Here is a 13,397-nt window from a genome sequence, read left to right as displayed (position 1 = left end):
CCGGGACAACTAAATACCAGCCTATAGGACTCAGGCAGAGCAGACTGAACAGGGATAAAGAGAGGGGGAAGGAAGAAAAGCACGTACCTCCCTTCAAATCGGTGTTTCAAAAAGTCAAACAGTGCTTTTTGCATCATATCTGTCACCTGCAAGCAAAAAGGACAATAAAAACATAGTGAACATTTAAGGAACTACCATCATTTTGAAAACAGACTGTGTGTGTGTGTGTTTGCATGGGTGGGTTGGTTGGTGAAGACAAATCTCAGCTCTGTTGGTGTGTGTCCATGTGTCCTCAATGAGAACAAGTAGAAGAATTGGAATTAGTGTAAACAGAACGGATTAGTGAGGGTAGTATTGGTGCTAGTACCAGTAGTAGGGTTGAGGAATTCAGGTCATTTCCCCAAAATTTCCAGGTTTTCCAGAAATTCCATTTAGAATATTCCCTGGGTTTCTGGGAAACCTGGGAATTTGGGGGAAAGTTACCAGATTTGGCAAACTTAACAAGTAGTGATCTAAATAGAATGTACTAGTGGTGAGGGTGGTAGTGTCAGTGATAACCCCTTATAACAACTGCATAACAACTTATAACAATCCCTTATAATAACAATGCTGTTACCTCATAGCCCTTCAGTGACGGTCCAACCAGGACCACAGGTCGCATGGAAGGCACAACGTCGTATGGAGGAATGTGTTCCGTCTGCCCGGCGACAGAAAACAACCCATCAGCTGAACATCCAGGGGGATTATTATACAGAGGCCGCAGCCCAAATGGCACCCTGCCCCCTACATAGTGCACTACTTTTGACCAGCGCCCTGGTCAAAAATAGTGCGCTAAATAGGAAATAATGGCGGTATTTTGGACGCATGCACACTCAACATTGCACACTAAGTCCAGGGGAAAAAGCAAAACACACTATACCACTTATAAGAACTGAAAGGAACTTGGCAAACTATGAAATGAGTTGTTCTAACTGTGAGCCCCAGTTTGCACTCAACACACATGACGGATGCCAGTTAAAGGGGCAATCTGGGACTGGTACATCCCTTCATCCATCATGGTTTTCTGGTCCATAGAAATAGGGGTGTTTTGTTTTCATTTTGAGTAAATATAAAACGGTAAGACGTTATACTCTAGACAGAGCAAATACTAAGATCATCTCTGAACTGAATTCACCGACCCCGTAATGAATTGACAAGCAGCCTAACATAAGAACAACAATCCAAATCTGTGTGGAGGTCAAGGTATACTGAGCAGAATCTCTCATTTCATAATTGTTATCTACTCAAAAGGGAATGTCAGCAGGGGAACTGGTTAGTCAGAACAGGGATGATAAGAACTAAAACGGTAGGAAACGGTAGAACTGAAACAAACTAGCAGAGAAACCCAGTCACACAGCGACAGAGTGGGAGCTCAGTGCATCTCAGTGACAGCTTCAGAGGGATGTGTGTGTGTGTGTGTGTGTGTGTGTGTGTGTGTGTGTGTGTGTGTGTGTGTGTGTGTGTGTGTGTGTGTGTGTGTGTGTGTGTGTGTGTGTGTGTGTGTGTGTGACAGTGAGGCAGTAGACCTCTAATGCCACATCTGTGTGTGCTGTCACAGTTCCAGCGGTGCGACGGTGCAGTATGTCTGAGGAACGCAACGGCAGACAGACAAGACTGACACGCCATCGCTTCGTAGGGAAAATGAAAGCGCTTTCTCCTCCGCAGGAGCGACAGTGCGTGATCTGAGCACTACTGGAGACAGCTATGACAGATGGATGAAGAGAGAGAGAGCGAGCGGGAGAGAGGTGATAGCACTGAGTCTGTCACACCTCTACTACCTTTTTTCACAACTCAATATTACTGCGAACTACAGTATCTACCGCTCTTGCTGTTTTTCTTGTTGTTGTTCCATCTCACCCTGTTTTTGTGTCTTAGCCTCTCTTTGCAATGTCTTCCTGTCTATCGCTCTCTCCCCCTCCATCTCGCTCGCTCTCTCTTTCTATGTCTTCATCTCTTTTTTCCCCCCCTTTCTCTCTCTCTCTCTAGCTCTCTCTTTTCCTGTATCTGTCTCTCTCGGTCTGTCTCCCTCTCTTTCATTTTTCTTCAACTGCTAACATCTGCTGCCGTCACTGGCTGTCCCTGGGGAACTCTCGTTACATCAGAGCGGGGAAAGTGCTGCTAGATGCATGCCAGAGCATCCAAGTCTGGAGCACTACCGGTCAGGTCACTGAAATATTTTAGGCCATATTTCGCTGGCCTAGGCTACAGGGTTATTGTTACTAAAATATGCATGCTGCTGGATGATGGAAAATGGTGGCTATTGTTCCCATTGTTGTTGAAGTTGTATGGTCTTAGAAAGGAGATGAGACTGTACCTCTTTATCTGATTATTGTAAAAAGAAAACTAAAAACTCCATAAATATAATGTTACAAGAAGAAAGGACATGAAATGTGAACGGAGAGGAGTTTTCTGTTTGCTAAGCTTTGCATCAAGTCAAGACATGGAGTGCACACAATGACCGAAAACTATTGTTGTGTATGCAATGTGTGTATGTGTGTGGGTTATGTGTATGAGGTTGGCCTACACGCACGCACACACACATACACACACACACACACACACACACACACACACACACACACACACACACACACACACACACACACACACACACACACACACACACACACACACACACACACACACACACACACAATCATCATGTGCCAAGAAAGCCCTTATGGGATTTCCATAACTCCTCTGAAACTGTGTATTAATATGGCAGTGCTTGACAAAATAATGGATTTATTTTGGATTTAGTTCTTTCATAATTAGACTAACGTGAGAATAGTAGTTGTATTTGTTCTAATGAAGGTCACACTTGATTCATGTTGCTGCGTGATAAAGATACACAACCAAACCAACAAGGATGCTAATAGCTGTCACTGTAGATTAGGGCTGTGGCGGTCATGACATTTTGTCGGCCGGTTATTGTCATGCAAAAGATGGCGGTCTCAGGTAATTTACCATTAATTAACACGTTTAGCATGTCCTGGCCTCCCCAGATACAAGCCGCTGATTTAAAAAAAGTTGAATAAATCAATTTAATATACACCATTACAATATATCCACTATTTCATTTTGTCACGTCTAAAGAAATATTATGATATGAAGAAAATGTATGCTTATAAATCCTGTGCCATTACTTTATTGTATACGATTTTATAGTAAGAAGAATATAATTGAATTTAGCTGAATAAAAGAAAAAGGATATTTTTCCCATTACAGAGCGATTGCGCTTACTGTATGAAGTGGCTATGTTGAGCGTAAAAGTGATCATTTGAAACAGGTCCTATATGCCAGATTTAGTTGTGAATGATACAAACCTTAGAATGTCTCAGAAATCAAAACATACAGTACCAGGGGATGAATTTTGACTGCAGTGTGAAGGAAAAGCAGGAAACAAGTGCTCAGCATATGTGGGAACTCCTTCAAGACTGTTGGAAAAGCATTCCAGGTGAAGCTGTTTGAAAGAATGCCAAGAGTGTGCAATGCTGTCAGCAAAGGGTGGTAACTTTGAAGAATCTCAAATATAAAATATATTTTGATTTGTTTAACACATTTTGGTTACTACGTGATTCCATATGTGTTAGTTCATAGTTTTGATGTCGCCACTATTATTCTACAATGTAGTAAATAGTAAAAATCAAGAAAAAACCTGCAATGAGTAGGTGTGTCCAAACTTTTGATTGGTACTGTACATGGGCGGCATGGTGTGATTATAGGTGTCACGTGTGCTCCTTCTCCGGCCGCTAGGTCACCAGGCTTCTCGTTATGGCGCACACCTGTCACCATCGTTACGCGCATCAGCGCATTATGACACTCACCTGGACTCCATCACCTCCTTGATTACCTGCCCTTTATCTGTCACTCCCTTTGGTTCCTTCCCCAGGAGTCATTGTTTCTGTTTCAGTTTCCTGTCTGTGCGTGGTTCGTGGTTCTTATTTTGTATTATGTTGTGTTAATTTATTAAAACACTCACTCCCTGAACTTGCTTCCCGACTCTCAGCGCACATCGTTACATTAGGCTATTGATGATTTGCGAAAGTCGCAAAAAAAAGCTTGAGCTCTGTTCCTTGCCTCAGGCTGCACAGCCGTTTTCTCATCAACTGATCATATTTCCACCATTCAGACAGACTATTCTCAATTTAATCTCGTCTTTGCTAATAGGTAAAATTAGTTTCGATTTAGAATGGCCCATTATCAAATGAGCAGGGGCAGGGGGAAAAAGACATGGAACTCGAATAGCGAATGGAGGCCGCGTGCTTTCCCACGGGTCCGTTTTGTAGGCTACTTCGGTTTTATAGTGGAGCATGTGCTTAATATGAGCAGCTGAGAAATAAATAGAAGAACACTTCCTTCACTCCAAGCATCAACCACTGTTTGAGGAGCATGTTCTCGCTGCCCCGACAAGTGCACAACCAATGAACCAAGGGGCTATACGTTCTCTCCCAGACTTATGGATAGACATTTTGGAGCGTAGCATAAAGGTAGCCAGTCAAATGCAGTAGGCATAATAATACAGTCTACACTCAAAGGAGATTTGTTTCATTTTGGAGTATAGGCTAGACCAATGATGTACCAAAGACATCTTCAATTAGTTTTGTTTTATGTTCTTCTGCCATGTGTATAATACGGTAGGCTATGCATTCTATAAAGGCACAATCATCATTTTCATTTTAATTCCGTTTTTTTTTCGGGCTCGGGCTTATAAATCTATGCATAAACTCAAATATGTGTTTTACACTGTTTCAACCCGTTGTTGAACTACTTTCTTCAAAATTGATCATCACAGTGAGGTGAGTTTTAAGAGTACTAGAGTCCTACTGTTTTGATGATATGTGTTTGATGTGATTTTATATTGCATTTGCATTGATGTCAGAGTGGTTAGAGGGACAATAGAGCCCTGAGTACCAGGCCATTAGAACCTGATGGAGGGACAATAGAGCCCTGAGTACCAGGCCATTAGAACCTGATGAAGGGACAATAGAGCCCTGAGTACCAGGCCATTAGAACCTGATGGAGGGACAATAGCGCCCTGAGTACCAGGCCATTAGAACCTGATGAAGGGACAATAGAGCCCTGAGTACCAGGCCATTAGAACCTGATGGAGGGACAATAGAGCCCTGAGTACCAGGCCATTAGAACCTGATGACGGGACAATAGAGCCCTGAGTACCAGGCCATTAGAACCTGATGAAGGGACATTAGAGCCCTGAGTTTCAGGCCATTAGAACCCGATGGTCTAGCAAGTTGGGTACTACCAAAGCATGTCCAGAGTGAATAACAGGAGATTACTGTGACTCAATGGTCATGTGGAATTTTACTGTGGTCATGACTCGTGACTGCCGGTGTGGCGGTAATATGATCACCACAACAGCACTACTGTAGATACACTTCTGGTACAATGAGCTGAATACAATGAGTTCCCACTAAATCTGCATCACGCATGCACACACACACACGCACGCACGCACGCACGCACGCACACACACACACACACACACACACACACACACACACACACACACACACACACACACACACACACACTCCACAGCGACAACAGTGAGTTAGATTGAAGTGTCAGGAACGACCACAACTACTGCAGAGAATTCACCGATGCACATCCCCCAGACCCCCAAGGCCCTGCTGGGGGTTGGTGCATGCTGCACGGCAATATAACTTACCGACTTCTGCTTCTGCTTAGCTACGGCCCAGACGGAAGAGGAGAGAGAGAGGGTTAAGAAACTGGCAACATGCATGCTAATGGCTCGAACACCCAGCGGAGGGAGGGAAGAGACACGGACTATGGCGGGACAAAGAGGACAAACAGAACGGGGGGAACGGACAGACGGTGGACAGGGTGATGCTGAGCAGCCACACTGAGGCAGTTGTCGTGGGTAGCTGTGCGGACGGACCGACCGACAGAGAGAGAGAGAGGAGATCGAGAGAAAATACAGGCGTAGATGCCACGTTTACCTTCTTAAAGAAGGGCATTCGTTTCTCTTTGGCTAGGGTGGGTGACATGACAGCGTTTGGCTGACTGGCTTTAGGGGAGCGGAGGTGGACTGGAAGCTCATTGTCCTCGGGGTCTAAGCCTGTGGCATCAATGTCAACGGCTACGCACATGGACACAACACAAGGCCACCATCACACAGATGCAAACACAGGAGGCTACAAGGGTAACATTGAACACCTAACACTGGATAGATACACAGGTTATTCCACCACATAAACAAACTGTACAGACCATAATCAAGCTACGGTCAACTATAGTCAAACTAGGGTGAGCAATGACAGTAAACAATAGCACATAAGGTAAGTAAACATTTAAGGCCACAGTGTCTAAGACATAAACACAATTCTGACATTTTCACTAAAGGGCCACATCGTGTAGATTTAGCAACCAATTGGACAATACGCCTGAAGTGTACAAAAGATAGGCCAAAATAATGACCTTCCTAATGAAACTCACCCTCGTCTCCTATTTCTATCACGCTTCCTCTTCAAGCCCTCTTAGAGGTTGATGGAGGTTTGATAATAACTCCCAAGTATTGCAGTAAAGAGTTTGTTTGTGTTAGTGAAAAACGTGGCAACCTTTCTCCAAACGCCTGCCGCAAGGCCCTCCTTTACTCACCAGAGGAAGGGGGGGTGGATTTCCGCGAGTTAGGAACCACTTCACCTAAACTGGTAGAGGAGTTTGCTCCCGATTTACTGCAAAGAGAAATAATTCATATCAAGCTATATAATTGATATCAGTATATCTGAGGTGTTGCAGGATGACAGTGTCGGCTATCTCAAGGGTCGGCTCAATGCAAGAATAATGATTGGGTGAGGTGCATGTTAGTTTCCATGGTGATTGCAGTAAGGTGGGTGGGGGGGGGGGATGGTACATACCCGGAATGGAACTTGCCCTGTTTGGCTCTCTGCTCGTGTTGTATCCGAGTGTTCTCGATCTTCACAGGACTGGGGATGAAACCGATTTCACAGCCTTCCTTCACCAGGCGCCCTATCCACCAGTCGTTGTTAAATTTCTACAGGGGGGACGGACATGAACCGGTTAATACATCTGTGTTCTCCTTCTGCTCGTCATCAATGTTATCAACATCATCTTCCTCCTCCTCCTCATCATCCTCATTCTTCCCCCCATTCTCCTCCACCTCGTCCCCATGTGATAGTACTGCGACCCCTGACCTCTTTGACGTGGAGGAAGTCTTTAGCCTCAAAGGAGATGGCCATGCCCGGCACGGGGACGTCGTCATCGTTGGTGGCGCAGTAGTTGACATTTGTGCGGACAGCAAACGCAACCGGTTTAGTCTGCCAAAGAAAGACAACAAAGAGATGCAAAGTTTCGGCTACACAAGATAAGACATGATATAATGCCAGGTTTCTCTTGTAGGCTGAAACCTTTGTCTTGGGCAGTAAAAGCTGAGCATGAAGAAAAGAAGGGTGATATGCACCTCCTGAACTTGAGAATACCAGTGCTAACTAAAACATTATACTGAGATAGGAAATGAGAGGCCCGCACGTGGAATAGGCTGCTCCCAAGTGCATTATTCCAACACCCAAATACAGCGTTTTGACTTCACAGAAGTCTTTATCGGGAGACAAAGCTGAGCTCCATGGATTCGTTCCCTGAATCAAATTCTCCGTGATGTTTTTATTAGCGTCTCCAGCTGAGAAGAGAGTAGTGCTATTTGCGGGGCTATTTTCTCCCCCCATTGTGTGAGGTGTAAAAAATAGCTGCAGTCAGAGATGCTGCCTGGCAGGCAGGCTGTGACTCACCCACCCACACTCACTTCTATCTTTATGAATGAGCCTGCTAATGTACTGTCTACATCCCAAAATGACACCCTATTCCCTATATTGGTGCACTACTTTTGACCAGAGCCCTACGGGGTTATAGGTCAGTCTGGTCAAAATGAGTGCACTAGACAAGGAATAGGGTGTCTTTCCCCTCCTCTGTCTCCCTGCTTTAGGGTACATCAGTGGTTCCCAACCAGGGGTACTTGGCCTATCCACAAGGGGTACTTTGTTTTTGTCATGTGTTTCCTTCTGACTAACAATGAGCACACTGCACTTGTGCAAATGGTTGGTGAATAGAATCTGTACAATGGCTGGATCAATGTGTTCCATTTATAAAATCACGTATGACCTTTTTCCCTCTGGGACAGCCATCCACCCTGTGCGTCCCAAATGGCCCCCTATTCCCTATTTGGTGCACTTCTTTTGGTCAGGGGCCCATAGGGTCAAAAGATGTGCGCTACAATATAGGGAATAGGGTGTGGTTTGGGAGACACGCCCAGTCCATCTGAATAAAACAAACTTAATAAACAGTATTCCCTTCTAGGGCCTGACATAACCGCTTTATGACACAGACAGATCGATTCAATGCAAGATAACGCAAATTCCACAATTTTTGGACGAGACAGGAGGGAGCAACATGTCGTACAAATCCCCCCCCCCCCAGCAAGGCATTACATTTTCTACGAAAAGGGATTTAAACAATAAAGACTTCAAAAATAGGTCACTGACTAGAGAAAAGAGACAGGAGAAAAAAACATACACAGACTCCAAATCGTAACCTGATTTTGGCCTTAGGAATATCCATTTTTAAGATAGAATCGAATTACATCAAATGTTATTGGACATGATCGTAATCTGAGCTGAGTTTGTCTGTGGTAGCGGCAGTAGGTGACATGGACATGGCCCTTTCCGGATTCCATTTCCTCTGCCTGTGAGAGTGTGACAAGCTCCTCTGTCGCCGGTGGCCGATGGAGAGCCAAGCCAAACGCACAGTGATTACAACCCACAGTAATTTCACCCGGCCCTTTGCTAAACGTTTACCTGTAGATGACAGAGAAAGGGAAGCTGGAATGGGAAATGGCTGGCTTAGTTTACCACTAGCAAAAAATACATCAAATACCCATGTAGCATAAACCCAATGAAAACCCTTGAAAAATGCTATAAAAAAACGTCAAACGAACGTTAAAGCAAAAATTGACTGGCCATACGACAGTTAAGGTGAATGCCAGATGGGCCGGTCCATCTTTAGCCCAGTGGGCTGGTCTAAATTGGGGCTTTTGCACAGAATGCTCATTATTTGGCTAATATTGGGGGCCTCAAGGAAAAACATTTGCTGGTGTTTATTGCCCAGGCACATTTCTGCTCCCAGTGAGAAACCATACAAATGGCCTTGTAAAGCACTAAGCCTATACAGTATACAAACCCATAGATGTGGCAACAACTGTTAGGTAAGAATGTCCTCCAAGAAAACGGGACATAAAGAACACTTAGAGTAGGGAGCGTAATTCTGCCCAGTCACCTTCAGCCTTCACCTATCTAATGAGCCCCATTAGAAGGATTGGCCAGGAGAGTGGACCTACAGGAGATCCTGCAGACCCCAAATGGCACCCTATTTCCTAGTGCATTACTTTTGACCAGAGGCCTATGGGGACCCGATCAAAAGTAGTGCACTATATATGAAATAGGGCGCCATCACGCATTGTACCATTCTCAGGCGAAGAGCAAACAGGATGACATTTATTCTCATTCATTCCTGATGTCCTTCAATGTCAGATAATGCTTTATAAAAATATGAAACCCGGTGCAAAGCGACAATGATAAACCTCTAAATAAAACAAGACAAATACACATCATTTATAATCCTCTCTAAATAAGCTTGGCAGGAGAGTACAGCACATCCCAGGAAAGGAATGAATGGTTGTATGTGTGTGTGTGTGTGTTGGTCAATGTCAATGGAGTAAATGTACTGCGCCTGAGTGTGTACAGTACTAGTACATGACACACAGAGGACATTGTGTCCTTGGTTGAGGGTCTGTTTAAAGCCACATGGCTGCCGTGCTAAGGTGTTATGTTCCGTCAGAGGCAGTGTCCCAAATGGCACCCTATTCCCTACATAATGCACTCCTTTTTGACCAGAGCCCTATGGTCCCTGATGAAAAGTAGTGTCCTATAAAACAAATAGAGTACACCAATTTAGAACACAGCCAGGTAGTATGTGCCTGTGTGGTCTGGGACTACCTTTCTCATGCTCCACTGCTTCTCTCCCTCCAGTCTCTCAGTGATCAATGACATGGTCTGTGACGTCAGTAGCCCATGCTGGAGCATTAATGCTGTTTCACAGTGGTTAATGCTATTTCACACCAGTGTGCATCTGGGTACACACTCTCCTGACCTCAGATGCCACCGTGGATTATCCCAGGTGACAGGCCCTGTACACAGTGGCGCCGTGTTGTTCTCCTCTCCTGTCCAACCCCCTCTTCCCTCCTCTCCTGTCCATCCCCCTCTTCCCTCCTCTCCTGTCCAACCCCCTCTTCCCTCCTCTCCTGTCCAACCCCCTCTTCCCTCCTCTCCTGTCCATCCCCCTCTTCCCTCCTCTTCTGTCCAACCCCCTCTTCCCTCCTCTCCTGTCCAACCCCCTCTTCCTCCTCTCTGTCCAACCCCCTCTTCCCTCCTCTTCTGTCCAACCCCCTCTTCCCTCCTCTCCTGTCCAACCCCCTCTTCCCTCCTCTTCTGTCCAACCCCCTCTTCCCTCCTCTCCTGTCCAACCCCCTCTTCCCTCCTCTTCTGTCCAACCCCCTCTTCCCTCCTCTCCTGTCCAACCCCCTCTTCCCTCCTCTCCTGTCCAACCCCCTCTTCCCTCCTCTCCTGTCCAACCCCCTCTTCCCTCCTCTTCTGTCCAACCCCCTCTTCCCTCCTCTCCTGTCCAACCCCCTCTTCCCTCCTCTTCTGTCCAACCCCCTCTTCCCTCCTCTTCTGTCCATCCCCCTCTTCCCTCCTCTCCTGTCCAACCCCCTCTTCCCTCCTCTCCTGTCCATCCCCCTCTTCCCTCCTCTCCTGTCCATCCCCCTCTTCCCTCCTCTCCTGTCCATCCCCCTCTTCCCTCCTCTCCTGTCCATTCCCCTCTTCCTCTCCTCATCCCTCCTCTCCTGTCCAACCCCCTCTTCTCTCCTCTCCTGTCCATCCCCCTCTTCCCTCCTCTCCTGTCCATTCCCCTCTTCCTCTCCTCATCTCTCCTCTTCTGTCCATCCCCCTCTTCCTCTCCTCATCTCTCCCCTTCTGTCCATTCCACTGTTAATCTCCTCATCTTTACGTAGCACAGGCAGGCCTTCATTAGGCATGCAGTATTGACCGCAGAAAGAAAATAAGTACAATTATAATTCCGAATGCATGAAACGTTTATAGCGCTATTCATGACATAAAGAACCTCCGAGCGCTTTCTAACATGTAAAACAACAAGAACAACCTCATTCACGAGAGGGTCGGGAAGGGTCGTGGCTTGAGTGGTCATCGGAGGAAGGTGGTCATGACATAAGGGGGAGAGGTGAGAATGAGAGAGGGGGATAGAGAGAGGGATAGAATAGGAGAGGGAGGAAAGAGGGGCTGGAGAAGAGAGTGAGGGGAATGGGAGAAAGAGGAGGGGAAAAGAAAGAAAGGAGAGAGAGAATAGAATAGAGAAACGACTGACATAAGAGAAAGAGAGTGTGAGTCCTCTCCAACCCTCCCCTCTCTTTCTCTCCTGCTTTCTCTCTCTTAATATCACTCCATTTTGTGCATATTTCATTAACTCAAATCCTGAAGCCTTCTCTCTAACGGTACTGCCGTCATTATAAGATGCCTGCCTTGCGTGTTGCCTGCCTTGTCATTTGTAATCTGGCATCGCCCTTGCATTAGCAGGCCACAGTGGATCTAGGACCATAAATCAAGATTCTCGTATTGTTTCACCTTGAGCAAATGTTTCGGATTGTTCTGAAGTCGAATGTAAAGCCTTATTGCGAGCAGAGCGAGTACAGTGTGCTAGCTCTGAAGTGCGAGCCTGTAAAATGTGGTTTTATGCGCCGTGGTAAGGTCCCCTTAACCTTCATCAATCCAGCCGGAGATTTTTTATTCTATAAATGAGCAGAGCCATATGGCCATTTCAGCACTGCCCATGCATAATGAAATAGAGAATGAGGACAGTTCTCTAAAGTCCAGACATTTTAATATTTTACATTCATATCGAGCATAATTGGGTGACAGTGATTGATTGTTGAGGCTATTTTTACACTGGAAACAAGAGGTCTGTCTTGGTTTGAATCTGGGGTTGTGTCTGAAATGGAATCCTATTCCCTATATAGTGCACTACTTTTAACCAGAGCCCTTTCTCTTGTCTCTCTCCCCCTCTCTATCTATATCTACTGTATATATATATATATATATATATATATATATATATATATATCTCTCTTCCCCTCTGTCACTCTCGCTCTCTCTGTTTTGCTAACTCCAGTGTATCTCTGACTCCTTGGTATTGCCTCTTAGGTGATAGAGGAAAGGAGGGCAGACAGTGCTAGTTTGTTGTCAGATGTGAGTGTGATTTGGGCTAGGAGACACTGCCATAGGAGGAGAAGCCTGTAGAGTTGATTAAAGCTGTGCGGTCAGAGAGACGGGCTCAAGGGCCCGTGAGGGGATACTGATGTGAGAGACCGGTGGCCTCAGGGAGACACAGCCTATCTCCATTTAACTCTGGCTCGCCTCGCATGTACTGCCCAGATCTGGGCTACGATTAAACACAAACAAAGACGCGCACACACACACACACACACACACACACACACATGCAAGCACGCACAAGGGTTTCATATGACATTGAAACCAGTAGCCTATTTCTCTCTATTGGTTTTCAAATCAACTTTATTTTATTGTCCAGTAGCCAAAGGCACAATCGTAGTCATATGTGCAACCCATGCTAGTTGTTGCATCTTTAGATCTCCCACATTTCTACATTTCTAAAGTAAATTTGAGCTCAGTCACATGAAACCGCTCGCAAGTGCAGTGCGCTTTTGACAACTGTGTTTTCCGCTAATTACATTATGGAACGAACATTCGCGCGTAGCCTACTGCCGTGAGCGCATTGCTACGCAGCTATAATGTGAAGGACTAATAGTTTATCAACATTTTAAGCTAAACGTTCTGATCTGTTGCATCTCACTCAATGCTTTTTAAAGTTATTCTTTCTCACACAGAACAACAAGCTGACTAATAGAATAGGTCAACTTTTCTACCATAGGGGATAGTAGATTGACATAGGCTAGTGATTTTGCTGTTTGTTACTTGTCTCGTTGGCTGAGGAAACGGAAATGCGGACAGTTATTCTGACATCTACAAAGTGCACATCGGAATTCGGTAAGAAGGACGCATCCCATTGCATCCTCGAGTGGTACGTTCTGTTAATATGAATTACCATAATCTAAATGTGATTTCTGTCATTCTCAGCACCATGGGTGGACGCACTAATCAGGTTATGCATCCATTTTACTTTTTTTTTTTTTTTTTTACATTTTAGTCATTTAG

At 45.4% G+C, this 13,397-nt stretch overlaps 1 protein-coding gene across 5 annotated transcripts in view; it reads right to left on the bottom strand.

The window, feature by feature from the left end:
* Positions 1–13,397, bottom strand: part of cacnb2a (calcium channel, voltage-dependent, beta 2a) — a 111,595-nt gene that overhangs the window by 17,295 nt on the left and 80,903 nt on the right. For 4 of the 5 annotated variants that reach the window (XM_029756065.1, XM_029756068.1, XM_029756069.1 and 1 more), the window contains 6 exons: positions 7,236–7,358; positions 6,939–7,075; positions 6,679–6,755; positions 6,021–6,160; positions 617–697; positions 88–146 (listed from right to left, as the gene is read on the bottom strand). In XM_029756065.1, coding sequence (XP_029611925.1) covers positions 88–146; positions 617–697; positions 6,021–6,160; positions 6,679–6,755; positions 6,939–7,075; positions 7,236–7,358 — 617 coding nt within the window. Of the gene's footprint in view, positions 1–87; positions 147–616; positions 698–5,728; positions 5,749–6,020; positions 6,161–6,678; positions 6,756–6,938; positions 7,076–7,235; positions 7,359–13,397 lie in introns of all 5 variants that reach the window. The other variant, XM_029756067.1, reaches the window with a different exon arrangement.

This window comes from Salmo trutta, chromosome 6 (assembly GCF_901001165.1).
Source record: "Salmo trutta chromosome 6, fSalTru1.1, whole genome shotgun sequence".
Taxonomy (NCBI): Eukaryota; Metazoa; Chordata; class Actinopteri; order Salmoniformes; family Salmonidae; genus Salmo; species Salmo trutta.
The sequence above is the reverse complement of the archived record's forward strand: the minus strand, read 5'-3'. Positions and strand labels throughout refer to the sequence as shown.